We start from the raw sequence: 22,853 nt of genomic DNA on the forward strand, positions 1-22,853 counted from the left end.
GGAAAAAAAAAAAAAGAAAAAAAGAAATATCCTTCCCCATTCATCCCCTAGGATGGGTGAAAGAACCATGCAATTAATCTACCTTCCAGTGGTCAGGATTAAAAGGCAAAAATCTCAAATAGCTCCTTCTACCATCTCTCCACGCCATCACTTCGGTGTACAGGGATGTCCTGGCTGCTGCTCTCGAGCCACTCTCTGAAGTCCTTGTCTGAATCCTACCATGATGGTGAAGCACAGCTACACTGGTGACTCTGGGATGGCTGAGGTTGATGGAACTGGGAAAGTCTTTGTGAACTTCACGGGCAGGTTAACCAAGTGAGGCAGGATCAGCCCTAGACTGAAAGAGCAGCTCAAAGACCTAGGAAAATGGTAGAATGGTCTGTTTCCACCCCTTTTGGTTTCTTTGTACTGACAGCATCCACGGTATCATGGAGCATGAAGAAGCAAGATGAAACACGAGGGAAAACTCCTGGGGTTCTTTTTCTAGGGGTGTAAAACACACATATAAATAAATGGAAAGGAAGGAAGGAAGAAAGAAAGAAAGAAAGAAAGAAAGAAAGAAAGAAAGAAAGAAAGAAAGAAAGAAAGAAACTCTAAAGTGAAGACATTAGTGCAGAACAAGTGGGGTTTGGAGTCCTGGGTGAGAGGCCATAATGCCTGCAGTTTGCATGGTAGTTACCACACTGGTGGGATCACTGGCTGCCAAGTATGTTGATCCTCTTTCCAGTTGCCTCCATTCTCCATTCCCTATGTGCACAGCTTCCTCCACCTGAGGTACCCTTCTTCACCATAGGGTCCACTCTTAGTCATTCTTCAGGGTCTGCCCCCACCCCCACAGGGCTGGAGGGATGGTTCAGTGGTTAAGAGCATTGACTTCTCTTCCTGGCAACCACTTGGTGGCTCACAACCATCTATAATGGGATCAGATGCCCTCTTCTGGGGTGTCTGAAGACAGCTACTGTGTACTCATATACATAAAGTAAATAAAGCTTTAAAACAAAACAACCCTCTTCCAGACTTCTGTTGTCTGCATGGGAGCCCTGATAGGACAGACAGGCTGCAAGTGGGAGCCTTGGTAAAGATTCTGGAAGTGAGGTCTATCCTAATGAGCTGGCTGCCATCTGGGACAAAGAACAACAGATGTTCCCTGATGCCAAGAAGAAGGCATCAACTAAGGAGTCACCGAGGAGGCCCTGATCACCAGACTCCTACGCAGCTGGGAGGAGCTGGGTCCCTAAGACCTGAGACCACAGGCCACAGAGAGGAAGTCCATCTGGGCGGCCCAGCAGGCAGAGTAATTCCTGGAAGGAAGCTCACATCTCAGGAATCTGGTAGAGAGGAACAAGGTTGACTCTCTGTCAAGGAGTTGCTCACTGCCAAGATCCAAAATCAGACAACAGGAGGAATGGGCCACCAGCTGGCCAGCCTGACTTTGAACTGGGAAACAGCACTGTGCACAGTCATTAACCCATCCTGTGGCTCAGGCAAGAGTGAGGCTCAAAGGGGCGCAGCCTGCAGGGTCTGTACCTGGCTGTCCCCCTTTTCTCAGTTGCAGCTTCCCTGGCTACTCAGTGAACTGAAGGGAGCATCCAAGTAAGGTCCCTAGCTAGGTACTGCACATTTTCAAGCCCAGAGAACAGGCTCCACTGGTGAAACAGTCCTGCCCTTCCCTCCTTCTCTTCCCCTCACTTCTCTTCTCCTCCCCTCCCCTTCCCTTCCCCTCCCTTCTCTCCCTGTAGACATGCCTCTCTCTCTCTCTCTCTCTCTCTCTCTCTCTCTCTCTCTGTGTGTGTGTGTGTGTGTGTGTGTGTGTGTGTGTGTGTGTGTGTGTACATTTTCATGTACTTTCTTTGGAACAGAACTAGCAGTCAGGCTTGACTAGAAGGTTGGAGCACAACTATAAAGTTCTGTCTATTGGCCCTTAGCATCAATGGGCTTAGAGAGCAGAATAGCATGCCTTAAGTATTAATGTTACCTTCTACCCTAAAACTGCCTGCTTCTTTGCCATGTCATGGGTGCCAGGAGCAAGGAGCTCTGCTCTGCATTCTGAATCCAAAGATTCTCCTTACATACCTATGTGATGGTACCTGGGGCTAGGAGCATTCTAAGCAAACACAGCATCTGAAGTGAAATACACTCGTTTCTTCTAAAGGCTGGGAGAAGAGAGGGATGGTGGTAAGGAGGCCATCACCAGGGCTGGCCGAGGTGGAGCAAATGTTCAGAAGCTCAGGTCTGTGTCTGAGGGACATGAGAGGCATCGGAGGCTGGGCCTGGGAAGGACAGTTAGGAACACCGGCCAAGGGTAGTGCATACTTGGAATTATGGGATCTCCTGTGGGTTTGGCAGGAAAAGAGTGGGATTGGTGGCAAGATGGGCAGGATTTCTGGGTTTGAAAACTCACCAGATACACATTAGAAACCAGAAGGGTGGGCCTGGAAGAGAAGGCACCCGCTGGAAGGGGAGGCCATGAGCAGAGCCTCAGGGAAGGACCAAAGAAAGACTAGAAAAGGCCTGAAAAGCAGAGGGCAAACTCAGAGCTGACCAGAGGAGTCAGAACTCTCCGAGGACAGTGGGTAGGCCCACAGTGGCACTAGAGAAGAGCAGGGGGGAGAAAGGAGGACCCATCAAGGAGAAGGATAGGCATTCAGCAGGTCCTTCATCCACGCCCATTGGGCCCAAGCTTTCTATGGTGACAGAACCAAACCTCTAACATGGATCAAGGATTCTTGTGAATCATCTGCTGCCCTCTGTGTAGACAGTTAGGGTTAGGGTTAGAGTTAGGGATAGGGGTAGGGGTAGAGGTAGGGGTAGGGATAGGGGTAGGGTTAGGGATAGAGTTAGGCTTGGGCTTAGGCTTAGGCTTAGGTTTAGGTTTAGGCTTAGGGGAGCTGAGCAGAGGTGGGACAGTGACTGAGGAGGAGTGAAGCAGGACCCAGGGCAGAGATGGGGCCACATGAAGGGAGTGCCATCAGGCCACCACCTGAGCTGGGGATCGGCAGCTGTGGCCCAGGGAGAATTGGATGGTTGAAACAAAAAACAAGAAGCAGGTGTGTGGGAGAGTCGGACCCTGAAGGAGGTCAAGCCCCTAGAGGCCTCTGCAAAATGTCTTGTCAGCGAACAACTAGGCAGACCCAAGGGGCCTCCCCCTTCTCTGGGAAGGGGTTGGGGGAGGGGCTGTGAGGGCTGCAACCGGGATATAAAGTGAGTAAATTAATTTATCCATTAATTAAAAAAAAAAGTCTTGTCACACATACCCTAACAGCCAAATACACACAGACACGAGATACAGTGTCACAATCATACTGCACGGGTGCCTCTGTCCTCAGGCAGGGAAACCTGCTGGCTGGACACCTTGCTGGGACAGACACACCCCTCCAGCCCTGACCTCGGTCAGAAAGCCCTCTGGGACAGCAAATATGACAGTATGGGCAGCAAGCCCTAGGGAACAGACACATTTTCTCTGGGCACAGTGAGAGAACCTAGGCAGACCAGGAGGGAAACTGAGGTCTGGCAAAGGGTTACATGGCAGAGAACAGAAGCAGTTCCCCTCCTTGTCTGCTGCTGGGTCTAGGGGAGCAGGTCACGAGGAGGTAAGGTCTGCAAGCAGCTGGGGCCTTTGTGGGGCACAGGGACCAGAGGACTTGACAGATCCTGGGAGTACAGGGCAGGGGAAGTCAGCTCTGAACAGAGCTCAGGCAAGCACCTGACCATCAGGGCTTCCCCTACAAGTCTCCTGACTTAAGCCAGAACCTGGCATCACCAGGAGGTCCTGGGTTGATACAAGAAGGCTGTAAGACTCATTCGAAAGGTTGAGGACTTCTCACTGTTGAGGCAAAATGGGAGGTCTCCAGTCAGGCCTGAGGTCCCAGCCTGGAAACCTAGCTTCTGCCTTCACCCTAAGTTCAGACAATCGGGGACGAAAAAGTGTTGAGGAGACTGCAAAGACCTAGGACAGGGTCACCCTCCGTAGGGGACTAGACTCTGGGCAGCAGATGCCAAGGCCCAGCACCAGGGAGGGCAGCTGGGGAAATGCGAGCAGCAAAAGGTCTTTGAGGGTCTGGAATTCTCCGCACACCCTGCTCCTCCCCCTCTGCCTTCTCCCATCCCACCCCTTGTGCTGCTCTCCTAGCAGGGGAGGCACCGCTGGCCCGCTGGCCCACAGCGCTGCTGTGTTGCGAGGGAACTGGGAGGGGCTCAGGCTGGGCCCCCTCGGCTGAGCCCCGCGCAGGCAGGCCCCGCCCCGGCTCGCACATCTGGGCGGCGAGTGAGGCCATCCGGCCTGGGGGAGGGTGCAGAGACGGGCCTGGCGCACGTCGAGGTCCACTGTAGGCTCCTCTGCGGGACTCTGAGCTAGCACCCAGGCGACAAGACCCGGCGGAGCTGTCCGAGGGGCGGAGGTGAGCTGGGGAAGGACCTCTGGGCTTCCCGGAGAGTTGCAGAGGCTGCCCTGGGGAGCTGTGAGCCCACTGGCTGGGTGGGGGCAGATCTGCAAGCTCCTCGAGGAGGCGGGCCCGCTGACCTGGACAGGGGGAGGCAACTGAGCTCTGGCTCCTACCTGGGGCTATGGAACCCCACTGGAGTTTTGGTCTGGAGAAACCGCTGCAGGGGAGATGGGGTGGGGCCTGGCAGGAGAGTCGCTGTGGACTAGGGCCTGCTCACTTAACCAGTTATGGGGACCTGCTGCCTAGGCCAGAAGTGAGACAAGGGGTTGAATGTATTTGTGTCAAGAATTGCCTCAGGAGACGCCAGTCACTGAGATCCAGGGATGTGGGAGAGCGTCAGGGTGATCAGGATGTCAATATTCCAGAGACCTCAGGTTTCTCTCAAAGAGGCTAAGGGTGGGAATCCAAGTTGGGTGGGGTCTGAGCTTCTATAAGGTTAGAGGAGTTATCTGTGGAGTAAGTCTGTTGATGGAGGAAAGAGAAGAAAGGGACACTTATTCAGACTTCCACGAACAGATGGAGCCATGGAGAGTGAAAATTTTCATTGGAGAGAGGGGTCATGGATGAACGGGCATTAGGTGTTGGTGGAACAGAGATTGTGAACTAGTTATTGCCCTGATGATGGATGATTAGGTTACCCAGAGGGGTGGTGCAGGCATAAGAAGCAAAGCTGAGGCAGAGAGGGGACACCCATGGCCATTCCCATCAGCCCTAGCCATCACAGGAGGGAGTGGCCACCTCACTCCACAGCCTTTTCCTGGTCCCCTCTCCTTGAAGTCATCTCCTCATAGGGTGGGACAGCCTTTTGGGTGCCAGTTCTGATCTGATCCTGTGGCCCCAGTTGACCGTAGCCAGCTGACAGTACTGTTGCAATAAAGGGCTGGCAGGGTGCTAGGCTGAGAGGCAGGGTCCCCGAGAAGAAGGACCTGTTAAGATCTGAGTGGGTTCTTTGTTCTCGTGGGCATCATGTAAAAACAAGAAGCCCAGCAAGACACACCTGCAGATTTCTGGAGATCACAGGAATGCATCCTAATCACCCCACGCAAGAAGAGACCCTTGGAGAACTGTGTCCATCGGACAAAAGAATTCTAGGCTACTATGAGATCTGGAGAAGTCTCTGAGTTCCCACTTGGCCACACCCAGTCCTGGTCCTCAATGATTGACAGACCTTGTCTGTCAGACAGCAATCAGGGATGTAGGTCAGGGTGAATCTGAAGAGTCAGTCATGAGGCCAAGAGTTAAGAGCTGCCCATGGGCAGGGCTAAATGGGTCTGGGTCTGGATTTGGCATGCATTTTTTTTCACTGGGAAATGGGGTGACTTTCTGTAAACCAACTTATTCTACTCAGTGACTCTCAAACTCAGATGTTGGCACTGTGAAATTAGAAAGTCCCCGGGATGGGGGTCTGCCTCCATCTGCTTCCAACTCTGTACACTGGCCTAGCTATTGGGAGCTAAGTTGTCCCAAGCCCTCAGTCAGCATTCTCCTCGAGTGTTTTTGAGTGCGTATGCATGGTGCAGTGGGAAGGTCTTGAAGATATACGGGGCACATGTGTATCTTGCACAGCAGGTCCTTTACCACCACCTCTTAGGGACCTGTGGAAACTCTATCACAATGTGTTTCAGTTCCTACCTCTGTCGAAAAGAACTCAGGGTAGGTACAATAAAATTCCCAGTAAGACCCAGTACTAATCCACACAGAGAAGCAAAGGGCACTGTCCACACATGCCCAGCTCCCTGCCTCTTCCTGCACTTGTCATCGCTGGACTTGGTCCTTACAAGCCCAGTGTTACCCATTACACTGAGGTACAGAGAGTGACACACTCAGGTCAGGTGCCATAGTAGGCCATAGTGGAAGGCACAGGCATCTACTTGTGACATGGAATTAAGCCTTAGATTAACAACTCAGTCTTTGTCTCTTGGAAGTTCAAAGTTATTTTCCACCTTCCAATAAGTGTGGCCCAGAAAATCCATCCATCCATCCATTCATCCAAGTGGTTCTCAGCACCTAGCTCAAGTTTATGACAAATGCTCACTCAGTACGTGTTGCAGTGGGCTTTGGTGCAGCAACATGCCAGTAAATATAGTCAGTTCTCTAAGAAAGAGAAAAGCCTGATTCGTAGTTTTTGCCAATTTCTTCAGTGTAAATATTCCTAGCATGGCTGCTTTCGAGCTAACATTACTTTGTAAGTGGATGTACAATAAAGTTCCATTGTCAGCTCTGGAGAGTTTGTGGTATCCAGCTATAGCGGACCCTCTCGCCCTGAGCTGGGCACTGCCCTGACTCCCCAGGTTCTTATGGGTCCCTCCATTAGCTCTGCCTTTTCTCGGCATCATCCCAGAGTCACAACCCTCATCCTTCCTCAATCCGACCCTGGAGCAGCCTCTCCGAGAGTCTAGAAATCTCCATGGTGCTGACCACACAGGTGTACCCTGGATAGACAGGAGTCTATGAGAATCTGGCTGCCTTTCCATGATGGGTGTGTTCAGATGGTGTGTGAGCAAGGGTGTGCATGGGTGTGCCACTGCCGGGCTCTGTGTCTGCCTGTGTTCTGTTAACAAAACTTCCTGATACAGAGAGCAGCCTCCACCTTTGTTTAAAGGAGTAGCCAGGCTCACAGATAAGAGCAGTCGCCCATGTTTTGCAGGCCACCAAACATGGAGAACACTTGAATGTTAATTAAATGATAAGGAGAATCTGAATTACCCTAGAAATCTCATTAAAATATAGGTTCTGGTTGGCAGTGGTGGCCCATGCCTTTAATCCTAGCACTTGAGAGGCAGAGGTGGGCAGATCTCTGAATTTGAGGCCAGCCTGGTCTACAGAGCAAGTTTCAAGGCAGCCAGAGCTATACAAAGAAACTGTCTCAGAAAGAAACAAGAAAGAAAGAAAGAAAGAAAGAAAGAAAGAAAGAAAGAAAGAAAGAAAGAAAGAAAGAAAGGGAAGAAGAGAGAGACAAAGAAAGAGAGAAAGAGTAAGAAAGAAAAGGAAGAAAGAAAAGGAAGGAAGAAAGAAGGAAAGAAAAGAGAGAGAGAAAGAAAGAAAGAAAGAAAAAGAAAGAAAGAAAGAAAGAAAGAAAGAAAGAAAGAAAGAAAGAAAGAAAGAAAGAAAGAAAGAAAAGGAAGGAAGAGGGAGGGAGGGGAGGGAGAGGGAGAGCTGTTTGGACTCAGCAGGTCAGCAGTGGAGTCTGCATTACTACAAGCCCCTGGATAGGACAGTGCTGCTGAGCTGGAGGAACTTGCATAGGGCTTGGGCCCTAGACTCTAACAAGTTCAAGCTCAAATACCTCCCATGTTAGGAACCAAACTATAACCATGGCTTATAATAATTATATTTATAATCTAATAGTAATTAATAAATAACCGTGGGCCATAAATCAACTTGGACCAGCAAGCTGACTCGTGAGGTAAAAGCACACCAACCGGACAACTTAAGTTGATCCCTTGAGTTCACGGAAAGGTGGGAGGGGAGACGGGACTCCCAGAAGTTGTCCCCTGTGACCACAGACGTGTGTGCCCCATATTTAACTTCTCCCCTCTAAAATAATAATTAGAAATTTTAAAATGTGTTTTAAAATGAAAATTCATGAACACATAACCTTCCTTGCTTCCATCCAGGTCCTCATGTCTGCCCTGCTCGGCCAAGCTTGTCTGGTCTCTTTTGCTCGGCTTTATCTGGGGTTATCTGTCTGGGGCCAGGAGGACAGGTGTTTGCTATCTTAAGGACTTCATTAAGTTTTTTACTTATTTGTCTATTTTCTTTGTGTGAGTATTCTACCTGCATGTGTGCCTGTGCACCACATGTGTGCCTGATGCCCACAGAAGTCAGAGGAGGGCTGGATCTCCTGTAGCTGGAGTTGTGAGAGCCACCGTATAGGTGCTGAGAACAGAACCCAGGTCCTCTATAAGAACAACAAATGCTCTTAACTGTTGGGCCATCTCTCTAGTTTGTTTAAAGACTTCTTAAAATCATGTAGCCTCACCCTCTTCTCTTATTGGGCTTGTCATGGTCCTCGCTCAGCCTACTTCCACATGCCCAGCCTCCAGGTGATCTTTCTCCTCCTTCCCTCCTATTCTTCCTTCTAGACTCCCATGGCAACGCCTCTCTAATGCATACCTCCAACTCACAGACTTCTCCCCATCCCCAGACTATACATCTGATTGCTTGTTTTTTTACCTCCATTTGAAACTGTATGCACACTCTGCTCCTTTCCCCTGTCTGCTGTCTGCAGCCTGTCTTCTCTATCTTCCCCTCCATCCCCCAGCTAAAGGCACACAAGTTTTCTACTATGGCTCACTTAACAGATCTGATTAGTTCTGCTGATTCAAACCACTGTCCCTGAAATGTCTCCACTCATTCTGAGGTGCACATACACTGTCACCTGTAGCCTGGAGACCCACGACGACCAGGCTGTTTTCCCACCTCCATGTGTTCTCCTGCAGCCAGAGGCACCAAACTGCAAATGTGATCGTGCTCCATCTGACCCTGCAACTTCCAAACCTCCAAGATTTCCTGTTGTCCTTCACATAAAACCGAGTCTAAAGGAGGGCCCAGCCCAGGTCTCTCCCACAGTGACGTCATATTCACATCCTTACTATGCCTAGCATTGTCAACCTTACTTTCTGATGCTTATCTGATCACGGTCACCTGAGTCTCCAGAACAGGCACAGATCACAGTTTCCTGAACCATAGCAGGCGATCCCATTCTGAAGATTCCTGACTAAACAGACCATATGAAAATTCGGCAACAATAAGTTTGCCGAATGCCCAAAGACCAAAATTTACTTCAAAATCAAAATCTGAATGAATCTGCTTGTCTCTGGCAGTGCTGGCCCGCAGCAGCCTTGGTCCTGAAGACAAGGCACCCTTTGCACCATGCATGCCCGTCCACACTTGCTAGTGGAAGCTGACAGAAACACCTCAGTTCAGATTAGAGGCTGTTCTGAGATAGGAGTAACAGTGTTTTTACTGTACATACAAACTTGTGTAACTCTTACATGACTCCTTATAGAAACATGCTGGTTTAATTACAGAAAACAAACACTTTTAACATTCTACCAGCTTCCCTCGGGATAAGCATCACTGGATTGCATTAAGTTAGAAAAAAAATGGTGGGTTTCTTTTGTTGTTTTTGCTTTTTAAAGGATGTTTGATTTTTATGACATTTTACTTCATGTATAGATATTTTTGCCTTCATGTGCTTATCTGTGCATCACTTTCATGCCTGGTGCCCCCAGACGCCAGGAAAGGGCATCAGATTCCCCCGGAACTGGAGCTACAGACGGTTGTGAACTGCCGTGTGGGTGCTGGGAATTGACCCCTGCTCCTCTAAGAGCAGCTGTTAAGCACTGGGCTGTCTCTCCAGCCATGATGATGTCTGATTTTAAAGATCACTGCTTGAGTGGCTGAGCTGAGTTTCGTTGAAAATAAATAAATGAATGAATTTTGACTTGAGATTAGAACAGAATTTCCTGCAGATTCTGAAATGGAATTAAAAATACTTCTGTCATTTTGTCCTGTATACTTATGTGAAGCAGTGTGCTTAGCTTGACCGTTATAAAATCAAAATATCAGTCAGCTCTGACAAATGTTGAGGATACTTTACATCCTGCAATATTAAATGTTCAGCCAATATTTATTTATGTATTGGTTTCCTTGAGACAGGTGTCATGTGTTGTAGACTACCCTTCAACTTGACATGTAGCTAAGGTGAACCTGCATCCCTGATCATCCTGTGTCCACCGTCCAAGTGCTGAGAGTAGAGGCGTGAGCCACCATGCCTTGCTATGATTTAATTTTCTATGTAAAAAAAGAAGCAAGCATATTCATCTCATTACTATTCAAATTTTTTCCATCCATCTTTAGTAAATGATGAAAATATGTGTGCATATGAGTGTGTGTATATCTATACACATACACACACACATATATATATATACATATATATATGTATATGTATATATACATGTACATACATACATGTAGTTCCTACAGAGCAACAATCACTTTTGAGCAAGCCTGGCCTATAGAGACTGAGCTTTAAACGATATAAAGGAATTTGATTAGGTATGATAACAGAACTGTTAGGTGGTTTTCAAAATGTGGTGACACCTTTATCTCCAAGAGAGACACTCTCGAGAGTTTCTAGGAGAAAAGATATGATGCCGGGGATTAGTGTCAGGGGACCCTGGAACAGAGTAAAGAAATAGCAGGAATAGTGAAAGAGCAGCGGAGAAGGAAGTCTCATTTTGCTTGTTTGTTCTTGTCCACAGCTACAGAGACTGCAAGGATGCTGACTGTTCCGGAAATGGGCCTGCAAGGGCTGTATATCAGTAAGACCCCTTCTGCTCACCCCACTTGCCTCCGAATGCAGACTACAGGCTGCTGCCCCTGTTGCCTCTCTCAGCACAGGATCCTGAGAGCCATTCTATAAATTCCACTGTGTGTGTGTGTGTGTGTGTGTGTGTGTGTGTGTGTAGTGTGGTGTGTGCACATGTGCATGCACATGTGTGCAGGGGTGGCCTATATATACAAAGTATCCGTTCAGAGACCTCTGAGTGTGTGCACATGCATCCTCTTGTCTGTATGAAAAGGCCTGGCATATGCCTTGTGCAAGTGTCTGCATGGGACCCTTTGTGAGTGTGCAGGTGGATCCTGTGCACAGCACAGCACCTGTGTGATGTGAGTGGCCTGCAGGTGAGCCTGTGCGCTCTGAACCCCACACATCTGCTCTCATCTGAGTGTAGGCTTTATGCTCTCTGCAGGGTGGGAGGCCAGCAGGCAGGAGGAACACTCCTCAGGAAGTCCATTCACAAAGACCTGGTGGGCTGGGCCCTTCCTTCCTGCCTCCCTTCCCAGGATCAAGCCACAGCAACTGCCTCTTACATTAGAGCTGACAGCAGGGCCTAGTCTGTACTGGACGCCCAAGGGAGGGGATATTGAACCATAGTTTTCCTGACCCTGTTTGTCTGATACCCAGACACACTGCAGCTGTGCCCAGGCACTTTGTACAGACCCACACATAACATGCCTGGGCTATCACAGGACCACTGCCAAGGATCACTTAGTTGGGCTGAGGGAGCACAGCCTGCGGTGGCCCAGGATACAGCCAATCAGACCCACTGACAAGGGTCTTTGTGCCGGACCCCGCCACTTCTATTGCCAGCCTTCCTAGCCCCATCCGTTGATACCAGGGTCTCGGTACCATCCCATCCTATGACCCTTAGCAAAACTTAACATGATGGTGACTAGTGATTTGGTAGACAGGTGTCCCGCTAGGCTGGCCTTTCTGTCCCACAAGTGTTTGATTCAAACCAGACCTGAGACCCTCCTGGAGACTGCTCTGCTTCCCAGCCCAGGCCTGGCCCTTCAGGGCGCTCTCAGGAACGCTCCTGCCCCCAGCACTAATGTGAGTGTATGCGTGTGTGCTGGGACAGGAAATCAAACTTCCTGGTGCTGTGGATATCCCCAGACACAGAGTTGGGCAGGAGGTAGATGCTGCCTTCCCCTCTGGTCCTGTCTGTTCCTTTGGGGGGTAGGGAAGCTCCCTCAAGTCCTGATTAGAACCATGTGGCCCAACTTAATAGCAGAAAGGAACAGCCAGCCTCTGAGCCAAATGTCCCATGTCACAGCATCTGTAGTTCCCTTTAGTCCTGCTACAGGAGCCCACCTGCCCATCGCTCCTGCCTGCTCATCTCTAGACTCTGTCTTTCGCTACAAAATGCTTCCATGCCTCTCCTGTTCCTCTTTGTGCTTAAAGGGGAATTGGGAAACTATGCCCAGGTGATATATAAATCAGCATCCAGGGAGACGGTTGCTTCTGGCTGATCCAGGCAGGCACAGAGACTCTAACCCTGTGTCATGTATGCCCTTCCTACCCACCCCCTCCAGTCTTACTTCCTGAGCAAATGGCCCTTAGCCTCAGCCAGGCTCAGTGAGAACAGATAGAACCCTTATTCCAGACTCCTGCCTCCCAGATTGCTTTGGGTGATTTGACCTCTCTCTCCTATAGGCTCTAGCCCAGAGAGGTCCCCGGTGCCCAGCCCTCCCGGCTCCCCGAGGACCCAGGAAAGCTGTGGTATCGCTCCCCTCACGCCTTCACAGTCTCCAGTAAGCCCTGACTGGGAATTTGGGTGGTAGTGGTATGGATGGTATGGAGGAGGGCTGTGCCTGGCAGAGCGGTGACAGAGACAAGGCTGGGGAAGTGTGATAAGGAAAGAGCCTCCCTGTCCCTGTTCCTCTGGCACCCAGACACACTACAACTGTGCCCAGGCACCTCCACATACGTACCTGGCTTATCACAGGACCTCTGTCAGGGATCACTCGGCTGGTCTAGTGATTGTGCACCCCCACCCCCCAAAGCCTTGGGCTCTAGACGTAACAATGAGGGAGCACTGAAACAGAAGCTCTAACTTGCTCCAACTGCTCTTTGTAGCAGGATGGCTCCTGGAAGCCCTTGTAGTTGACCTGTTTAGGCAGCATGTGACTTTCCTAGGCCCTCAGAGGACTGCTTCTGCCAACCAGGGCCTAACAGACTCTAAATCCCATCACAGGGAGATGTATAGCGTTAAAAATGTTTAAAAACTGCACAGTTGAAGTTTCTAAGACATGGCCCCTCTCTCCACAGCTTTCTTGGATTACCTCCCCTATATGGCTTTGTCCTGGTCATCCAGCTTGGTGTTCCTCTTGTTCTCAGGGAACCCAGACCTAGCTTGGGAGAGAAGTGCAGACAACCCTACACAGGGATGGGGCCCTTCCTCTCTTCCAGTTTGTGCTATAAAAACAGGAGGTCAAAGATGCACATCCATATATTAGAAGGCAGCCCAGAAGAGCAAATTGCTCCCAGCTTGGGGAAGGCTAGTAGCAGACTGTGAAATGGCTGAGGGTCATGGCTACCTGATAGGCCTTAGACCTTCAGAGCTGGGAGTACATAGCTGGGTCTCAGCCTGGAGGTGGACTGTAAAACCAGGAAGGAGTGCCAGTGGAACTGGGTCAAAGCTGCTTTGGGCCACAGGCAGTGAAGGGGAGGCAGTTCTGTTAGCTGTTGTCTGACTTTTAGGTCTTGTACTTGCAGAAGCCAGAGGCCCGAGCTCCACAGCAGGCTTCCTTCTCTGTGGTTGTGGCCATCGACTTTGGGACCACATCCAGTGGCTATGCCTTTAGCTTTGCTAGTGACCCTGAGGCCATTCACATGATGAGGTATGGGCAGCTGGACTGGGAGACTGGGCTGAAGGAGGGACTTCAAATTCTGGTATAGGCCTGCTCTTAGAAATAATCATGGAACAGGGGGCTGGAGAGATAGCTCAGCGGTTAAGAGCACCAACTGCTCTTCTGAAGGTCCTGAGTTCATATCCCAGCAACACAGAAAGAGATGTGGTGGCTCACAACCATCTGTAACAAGATCTGAGGCCCTCTTCTGGTGTGTCTGAAGACAGTTACAGTGTACTTAGATATAATAATAAATAAATCTTTTTTTTAAAAAAACCACGGGACAGGGTCTTATCAGAGCCCTTTGCATATCTCTAGCACTCCTCATTAGCCAAAAGGCTAAAGAATAGACCTCGAGTCTGAGCTTCAGCGTTATTTAGAGTACTCCTACCCACTACAGGAATGTTGCATTTCATGAATTTATTTTTATTTGCAGGGCTGGACATCAAACCCATAGACACAAACATGCTACACAGTAGTCTTGGACTATATCCCCAACCCAGAGCTTTAATTTGGGGGTGTATGTTTTAACTGTGTGTAGATATGTATAGTGTATATTTGTGCACATGCACATGCATATTAAGGCCAGAGGCTAACGGGTATCTTCCTCTGTCATTCTGCTCCTTGTTTTATTGACACAGGGCCTCTCACCTATGGACTAGACTAGGCTGGCTGTGGAGCTCTGGAGACCCACTGATCCCCACGCCCCACCCCTCCTCCCAGTGACAGGGTTATAGATGCCATCATGCCCAGCCTAGGCTCCAAAAATAATAGGAAGGGAGGGAAGGAGGGAGGGGGAGAGGGAGGGAGGGAGGGAGGGAAAAAACAAAGGAAGGAGTCATAAAAGACCTTGAAGTAATTTGGCCTTGAAAAACAACCTTGAGGACTACACAGTGACTGGCCTAGAGATGGCTTCTGCTTGGGTCCCAGGAAAACACACCAGAAGGCCAGGCACAGGCTATTGAACAGTAGCTTGTTGTTGCTCATAATAGTTTGGAGGAGAGGTCAAATGGGGCACCCTGCCCAGAGGTCTCTCAGGGCCCTTGGATAATTGGGATCTCAGGGACAGCATTTATAGAGGGATCTAAATAGGCACCTTTCGATTTTCATGAGACCCTAAGAGATATGCACTATTATAATTCAGGGGGATGGGGTTGAGAAATGGTGTCACTCTTTAGTCTGGGCTGGCAGTCATTCCTCCTCAGCCTCCCGAATGCTGGAATTACAGTCACACTCCCACTTCCAATATTTTCCTTTTACAGATGGGAAAAAGTCCAGGGAAGTTATGTCCTGCTCTTGGTCACACAATGGCCCCAGGGCCAGCACCCAACTGAAAGAAGGTCGCCTCTGGCTCTCCTGACTGCCTTTGTCTTCACAGGAAATGGGAGGGAGGGGACCCAGGCGTGGCCCACCAGAAGACCCCCACTTGCCTGCTGCTGACCCCAGAAGGCATCTTTCACAGTTTTGGCTACACTGCCCGTGACTACTACCATGACCTAGACCCTGAGGAGGCTCGGGACTGGCTCTACTTTGAGAAGTTTAAGATGAAGATTCACAGTGCCACTGTGAGCCCATGTGGCCAGGCTCCTGCTAGGGAGGTGGAACTGAGAAGGGAGCAGGACATAGCTAAAGGGCCAGAGGAATGGCCCAATTAGGGGCCAGAGGGTGGGGTAGCGGCAGGACAGACGGCAAGACTCCCGTTGTGGGTTTTGTGAGGATGGGTCAGGGGAGCAAGAGGCAAAACTAAAGACTAGGGGCAGAGCTAATGTGAGACAGACAGAAGAGGATGAGAAGCAAGGGACAGGGGTGAGTATTGGGAGGAACTCATCAGGAAACAGGGCAGCGCTATGGCCTCCTATAGAATGGCCCTGTGTCTCTGCCAGGATCTCACCTTGAAGACCCAGCTTGAGGCAGTAAATGGGAAGAAGATGCTGGCTCTGGAAGTGTTTGCCCATGCCCTCCGTTTCTTCAAGGAGCACGCCCTTCAGGTGTGTTGCTCTTCCCAACCCACTGACTGGCATGGGGACACCCTAGCCCCCTATTCCCATCCTCTCCCCTCATCCCACCCTGTGTCCAGATGACGAGTGGCCACTGCCAGGTCACAGCCCATCTCCAGTCCCCTGTCCTGTCTCTTCGAACTTGGACTTGGGCCACCCAGCTTAAGGGAGGTCAGACTTCTCACTCCTACGACAGCTTTCCCCAAGTTGGCAAGCCCTCACTGTGGCTTCATTAGTCCTTCCAGCTCCCAGGGAGAGCTGAAAATTATTCAGGCCATCCCCTTATCCCCCAACCCCCTTACCCCCATTGCAGGAGCTGAGAGAGCAGAGCGAGTGCATGCTTGAGAAGGGTGCTGTGCGCTGGGTGCTGACAGTACCTGCCATCTGGAAACAACCGGCTAAACAGTTCATGAGAGAGGCAGCCTACCTGGTAAGAACTGTGCCCTACCCCCACCCAAGATGCTCCTGGGTGTAGCCCATACCTCATCTACCCTTCAAATTGGAGGACTACAAGATCGTTGTGTAAAGATATTCACCATTCCCTTGCTGGGACTTTGGGGGCTGTCATCCCACCCCAGAGGGTGGGGGACACTGTAAAAACAAGAGCAACAGGACAAGAGGTATAGTCCTAGCAGAGCCCAAGATAAGGAGTACTGTTCATGTAGTCTGTTGAAGATGGACTCTTGGGAAGGGACAAAGGATGGAGGAATCGGGACCAGGAAGTTCTGAGCAAGGATGTAATCTTGCTGGAGTCTAGCTCCAGCCCTGTTTCACAGGATGCCACAGATAGGCAACTGTAGTGCTGAACTGGTCACAGTGAGGCCAACTGCGAGCTGTCTTCCAACCACAGAGAATGTGGGGTTCAGACACCACCCTCTCCAGTGGGGACAGAGAGGTCTCACAGAGCAAGTTGGGTTGCTTGGCTCTGCCCTTGGGGCCTTGAGGAACAAACCCCTAGGAGATTCAAAAGGCTATCTCAAGCCTACCTTGGGCCTCCTTGGAGATAGCAATATGCCTATAGCTGAGGGCCAGATGGGTGGCTATGGTTATCTCTAGAAGGGAGGGACTTTAAGCACAGGGAGCCCCTCTGCAGGGTTCAGGTGTCCCCAGACAGAACAAACACGGCTGCCCGTTTACCTGCCCTGCTTCCTCTCACATTGCTCCTTGGTGCCAGCTCTGAAAGGCTAGTCCTAGGCAGGAAGCCACCACTCCTACCTATCTTCCCCTTCCTAACCTGCTTAGAAATGCATGGAATTCCACAAAGTCTAAACTCTCTGGAGAGAGCCTTTGTCCCGCTGCAGGAAATGACAGACCTGGAGTGTTTCTCCCCTACCCCACTAGCCTGTCACAGTGCCTGGAATTTCACTGTTTCCTTCCCGAGATAGCAGATTCTCTGGGAACAAAGTTATCCTGGGAGTGGGACAACCTATGACCAATATCTGACAGCAGCCTGGTGAGCCCAGCAGTGCCCCACTGTCCCCTCCAGTCCACTGCACCCAACCACCCACCCATGCTAGAATTTCCCCAGTAACACCACAGCCAGCACTCGGTTAGCCGGCTCTGCCCCGGTATGGGAAACTTGCTGCCATACCATCCCCTGCTCTGTAGCCTTTGACTCCCTGGCCCGCCCTCCCTCCCTCCCTGACTCCCTGGCCCGCCCTCCTTCCCTAGCCTGACTTCTCAGTGGTTGTGAGGCAGCTGCAGCTGTGTGCAGCATGAAGGGAACCTGGCAGGCTTAGCATAGATGGTGTGTGATAGGGGAAGAAGAGGTGAGAGCAGCCAGGCCCCAGAGCGCCATCTTATATGACAGTCTATGGTGCTGGCCACCACCTATCCCCAGGCTGGCTTGGTGTCTCGAGAGGATGCAGAAAAACTCCTCATTGCCCTGGAGCCTGAGGCTGCCTCTGTCTACTGTCGGAAACTTCGCCTGCACCAGCTCATGGACCTGAGTAGCCGGACTGCAGGCCGTGGGCGCCTGGGTGAGCGGAGGTCTATTGACTCCAGCTTTCGACATGGTAAGCTGCCCCAGGGTTGCTGCCTTGTGCTGGGTTTGATGGCAAGTGCCCTTGGAAGGTCAGAGTCAAGGAAACTGGAGGGTTGGTTCTATGTAGGATGAAGAAGAGGGATTCACCATCCTGAGGGAACCCAAGCAGAGGCAGAGGCAGAAATGTCCCTGGTAGACTTGAGGGATGGGGGATGGGGTGGTGGTGCAGGGGGAGGCCACAGCCCTGGCTCCAGGACCTTCGGTTGAGGACAATCTCCCTTTTGACCAGGAAAGCAGAGTCTGAGGGCCAGGGAGACACAAACTGCCTTGGGGGCAGGTGCTCTATGGACACTAACAAGGGGACAGGCTGGGCCCCAGCCTGCTCTTCAGAGGCTTTTCTTTAAACAGCCACCCTATCAACTGTTACCCCACACATCAGCCCCGTCCCACCCTGACCCTCAGCAGCCAAAGCTCTTGCAGCCAGACCCAGGCACTGAGTCCAAGGACAACTGTAGTCAGTTCTGGTCTTCCTCCTGAATGTGATCTCCCTGGCAGGGAGCGGCCCCAAGCCCTGAACTTCCTTCCCTGGGACACTTGGAGACATGTACCACCCAGATTCTTCAAGGTCTCTTGGGCCTGATTGTACCAAGGTCCACTCTTCTGGGTCACGGAAATGCTTCTAGTGCCTGGGGGCTTGGGGTCATTCTTGTTGCAGTGCTCTGGACAGCTGTGGTAAGGACAGGGTTGAGACTGGCAGCTCCTAACCTCACTCTCTTGCTGTGCCCAACCTCAGCCCGGGAGCAGCTGCGTAGGTCTCGCCACAGCCGAACTTTCCTGGTGGAGTCTGGTGTGGGAGAGCTGTGGGCAGAGATGCAAGAAGGTGAGGCAGCAGGGTGTGAAGGAACACCTCAGACTACCCAGAGAACCTTGGTGGGGGGAGGCGGGGGCAAGGGTACATTTGTGAAGCTTACCCCTTCCCTCAGTCCGCTGCACCCCATCCTACTCACAGCTGCACCCCTAACTCATTCCTTCAGGAGATTCAGTTCCGTGTTCAGCCCTCAAATCATCCCCCTTGCACACTCTGCATCCTTATTTGGTAGCTTGAGATGAAGCCCTCCAGCTCCTTCCCCTTTCCACACTGTCTCCCCAGAGCTGTGCTTGGAACCTGGAGCAGGGCTGGAGGCTGGGGTGGGGGCAGTGTAAGACTGAAGGTGAGAGACAGGCTTTTAAATTTTTAAAATTAATTATCTACTTTACGTTCCTACTGAAGCTCTCTCCTCGACTCCCAGTGCCCCCCACCTCCTCTCCCCTCCTCCACTCCTCCTCTTTCTCTTCAGAAAAGGGGAGGCCTCCCACGGATATCCACCAGCCTTGACATATCCAGTTGCAGTAAGACTAGGTGCATCGTCTCCCATTGAGGCTGGACAAGGCAGCCCAGGAGGGGGAAAGGGTCCTAAAGGCAGGCAACTGCTCCGCTGCTAAGAGTCCCACATGAAGACCAAGCTATATATAACTGCTACATATGTGTAGAGGGCCTAGTCCCATGCATGCTCCCTGGTTGGTGGTTCAGTCTCTGTGAGCCCCGACGGGCCCTTAATGTTCCCCTGTATTAACCGGCACAGGAGACCGCTACATGGTGGCCGACTGCGGGGGTGGCACTGTGGACCTGACGGTACACCAGTTGGAGCAGCCTCACGGGACCCTCAAGGAGCTCTACAAGGCTTCTGGCAAGTAGACACCAGCAAGTACCCTTGCCGCCCAGCTCGCACAGGTCCCCTGGTGGCCTCTCTGGTAATGACACCTTCTCTATCTCCTACCCCGCTGCAGGCGGTCCCTATGGAGCAGTAGGCGTGGACTTGGCCTTTGAGCAGCTGCTCTGCCGCATATTCGGGGAGGACTTCATCGCCAAATTCAAAAGGCAACGGCCAGCAGCTTGGGTGGATCTAACCATTGCCTTCGAGGCCCGCAAACGCACGGCAGGCCCGCACCGTGCGGGGGCGCTCAACATTTCGCTTCCTTTCTCTTTCATTGACTTCTACCGCAAGCAACGAGGCCACAATGTGGAGACCGCCCTGCGCAGGAGCAGGTGGGCACAGGTTCAAGAAGGCTCAGGCAGTGTTTGCTAATGTGGCCTGCTCTTGAAAGGGAGAGTCGTGGGCCCAGGGTGGTTAATTACACACACACATCCACCATGCTGGACAGCCAGCGACAGGGGTGTGAATACTGGGTGGTAGGGCAGGTCCACCAGCAGTCAGAAATTGGCAGCCCAGAGTGGTATCATAAGGAATAGACGCTGCAAATTTAATCTTCCCCCTGCCCCAGCCCCATCACTCAAGAACATTTTCTTGGCTTCTCTGTTCTGAAGTAAGGGTAAGTTGTCCTGCCATCTCACACATGAGTCACATATGCCAAGCAGACAGCAGAGTGGGATAGAGAAGAAGAGCGAGTGTCCACCCTCTATACACTGTGCGAACAATCACATCTGCATTTCCTGTTGGGCATTCCCATGGAGCTATGGGTAGGGAACAAGGGACCCCTGTCTCGAAGCGGCAGCAAACAGCGGGGCCAACCTGTGTCTCCTTCACCACCCACAGTGTGAACCTCGTGAAGTGGTCCTCACAGGGGATGCTCCGGATGTCCTGTGAGGCTATGAATGAGCTGTTTCAACCCACAGTCAGTGGGATCATCCAACACATAGGTGAGTGCACGGAGCCCCACTCATCACCAACTTTAGGCTTGGGGAAAAAATTCTCTCCTTTATGCCTAGAAACCACCATACATCCTTACCCTAGGATGAATCCCAGAATCATCTATAGTATCTGGAACAAACAACAGATGGTGATTAGGTCTGCCATGTTAAAGAAGGCCTGGTCCCTCCATTTCCCCATTGTGTAAATGGGGTTAAATGAGCTCATAGTGTGTAGAGTGGACACCATCCTGGTCAGTGTGAATACACTCCTACCCCTTCGCAGGACGAAGATGTAGCAAAGGAGTAGGATGCTGGGGGCTGTCAGGACCACTGATGAGTGCCAGAAACCTTGGGTGCACGCCTTTAATCCCAGCACTCAGGAGGCAGAGGCAGGTGGATTTCTGAGTTCAAAGCCAGCCTGGTCTACAAAGTGAGTTCCAGGACAGCCAGGGCTATACAGAGAAACCCTGTCTTGAAAAAAACAAAAAACAAAAAAAGAGAAAGGTTTCTAGTTAATAACTGGTTTTTGGGTATTGAAGGACCAGTGGGGCCAGGGCATGGTGGCACACGTCTTTGATACCAGCTCTCAGGAGGCAGAGGCAGGTGGATTTTTGTGAGTTTGAGGCCAGCCAGGTCTACAAAGAGAGTTCCAGGGCAGCCAGGACTCTGTTACACAAAGAAACCCTGTCTTGAAAAACCAAACCAGAGTACTAGTGGAGGCAGTAGAGATGGTGAAATGATGGGCCCTAGTGACTGTCTTCTTCCCTCTCTTTCTGAACCCCATCCCAAACCTGTCCCTGCCATGCAGAGATGCTGCTGGCTAAGCCTGAGGTGCAGGGTGTGAAGTTGCTATTCCTGGTGGGCGGCTTTGCGGAGTCGGCGGTGCTGCAGCACGCGGTGCAGGAAGCCCTGGGCACTCGTGGCCTGCGCGTTGTGGTCCCGCATGACGTGGGCCTCACCATCCTCAAGGGAGCAGTGCTCTTCGGCCAGGCACCCGGTGTGGTGCGAGTGCGCCGCTCCCCCCTCACTTATGGTGTGGGCGTGCTCAATCGTTTTGTGCCTGGCCACCACCCACCTGAGAAATTGCTGGTTCGGGATGGGCGCCGCTGGTGCACCGATGTCTTTGAGCGCTTCGTAGCAGCAGAGCAGTCGGTGGCCCTAGGAGAGGAGGTAAGGCGCAGCTACTGTCCTGCGCGCCCGGGCCAGCGGCGGGTGCTCATCAATCTGTACTGCTGCGCTGCGGAGGATGCGCGCTTCATCACTGACCCTGGTGTGCGCAAGTGTGGTGCACTCAGCCTGGAGCTTGAGCCTGAAGGCTGCCCGGAAAACACAGGCACATCCCCCAGCCGCCGTGAGATCCGTGCTGCCATGCAGTTTGGCGATACTGAGATTAAGGTCACTGCCGTGGATGTCAGCACCAATCGCTCTGTGCGGGCAGCCATCGACTTTCTTTCCAATTGAGGGTGCACCCTTCGGTGGGGACACAAGACCGTGCTAGTTTTCACAGCAGCACCCCTTTCTCGGGGTAAGGACACATGGAGACCCGCTTTAGGGCTGTGCCTTGATCACTGGAACACTAAAAGTCCCCTTACCCCATGAGGCGAGGTGGTGTAATAGACGGCTAAGAAGTTTGCTTAGAGGGTGAGCCTGGCTTGGCCAGTGTGTGACCACGAAGATAGACTGCAACAGAGGACTAAACACTGACCTGAACTTGAGGTTAGGTGAAGCTGCTGAGGAGCCACGGGGGTGGGGGTGGGAGTGGGAGGGGGTGCAGAACCGGGACTGAAGGTCAGAGTTGGCTGACTTTGAGTTCAAGCCACAGGAAGCCCAAGAGAGCAATCTCATGCAGGGGGAGTAGGGAAGGGAGTGTTAGGCCCATGCTAGAGGGACAGGTGTGAGTAGCACCTTCCTGGAGGTGTGACTGTTAATTGTGGCTGCACTGCCACAGTGAAAGCAGTTTGGAGATGTGGACACAGCATGCTCCAAGGACCTACAGGAAAGCTATAAATGACTCATTTGTCCCCAACCCAGTCACAGGAGGACAGAGTTACTGTGGCAAGGGGGTGGGGGTTTCCAGCTCTGCCACATAACAGTATACCATTAGGAAATCTGACCAATCAGTTTCTCCAAGTGTGAAATGTCAGACATTTCCTGCCTGCCAACCATGGCGTAAGACAGCTTTCCCTACCTGAGAACTTACCCTAAGGTGAAAATAAAGTTTGCAAGGTAAGGAAAAGAACAGCCTTCTAGAACTACCAGAGCAGGGACCCCCATAAGTGGGAGTAGTGTATGAATAATAGAAGACAGTTGTCAGCTACACAGATCAAAGGGACGTGGCAAGGAGTTGTCGCTCTCCTCCTGTCCATCCCTGAGTTCCTGAAGGCTGCTTTGCGTCCTAGACACCTCCCCACTCAAGCAACTAGTCCCAAGACCCAAAAGGCATCCGTGTCCTCGTACAGGTGCTGCGGTGTGGTGCAGTGCCTTCCTCCTGATCTCGTTGGCCCATCTATGAAGGATAGGGTGGGCTTCCAACC

General features: G+C 51.5%; 1 protein-coding gene across 1 annotated transcript; it reads left to right on the top strand.

Annotated features, from left to right (window-relative positions):
• Window positions 1–4,250: 4,250 nt before the first annotated feature.
• Hspa12b (heat shock protein family A (Hsp70) member 12B) lies at window positions 4,251–22,555 on the top strand. The gene is made up of 13 exons (XM_021152464.2): window positions 4,251–4,397; window positions 10,715–10,774; window positions 12,454–12,551; window positions 13,516–13,640; window positions 15,028–15,214; window positions 15,533–15,637; window positions 15,960–16,076; window positions 17,487–17,661; window positions 18,424–18,510; window positions 19,253–19,357; window positions 19,458–19,716; window positions 20,225–20,328; window positions 21,128–22,555. Exons 2-13 carry the CDS (start codon window positions 10,732–10,734, stop codon window positions 21,778–21,780), a joined length of 2,058 nt encoding a protein of 685 aa, XP_021008123.1. The 5' UTR covers window positions 4,251–4,397; window positions 10,715–10,731; the 3' UTR covers window positions 21,781–22,555.
• Window positions 22,556–22,853: the final 298 nt, after the last annotated feature.

Source organism: Mus caroli, chromosome 2, assembly GCF_900094665.2.
Source record: "Mus caroli chromosome 2, CAROLI_EIJ_v1.1, whole genome shotgun sequence".
NCBI classification, from domain to species: domain Eukaryota; kingdom Metazoa; phylum Chordata; class Mammalia; order Rodentia; family Muridae; genus Mus; species Mus caroli.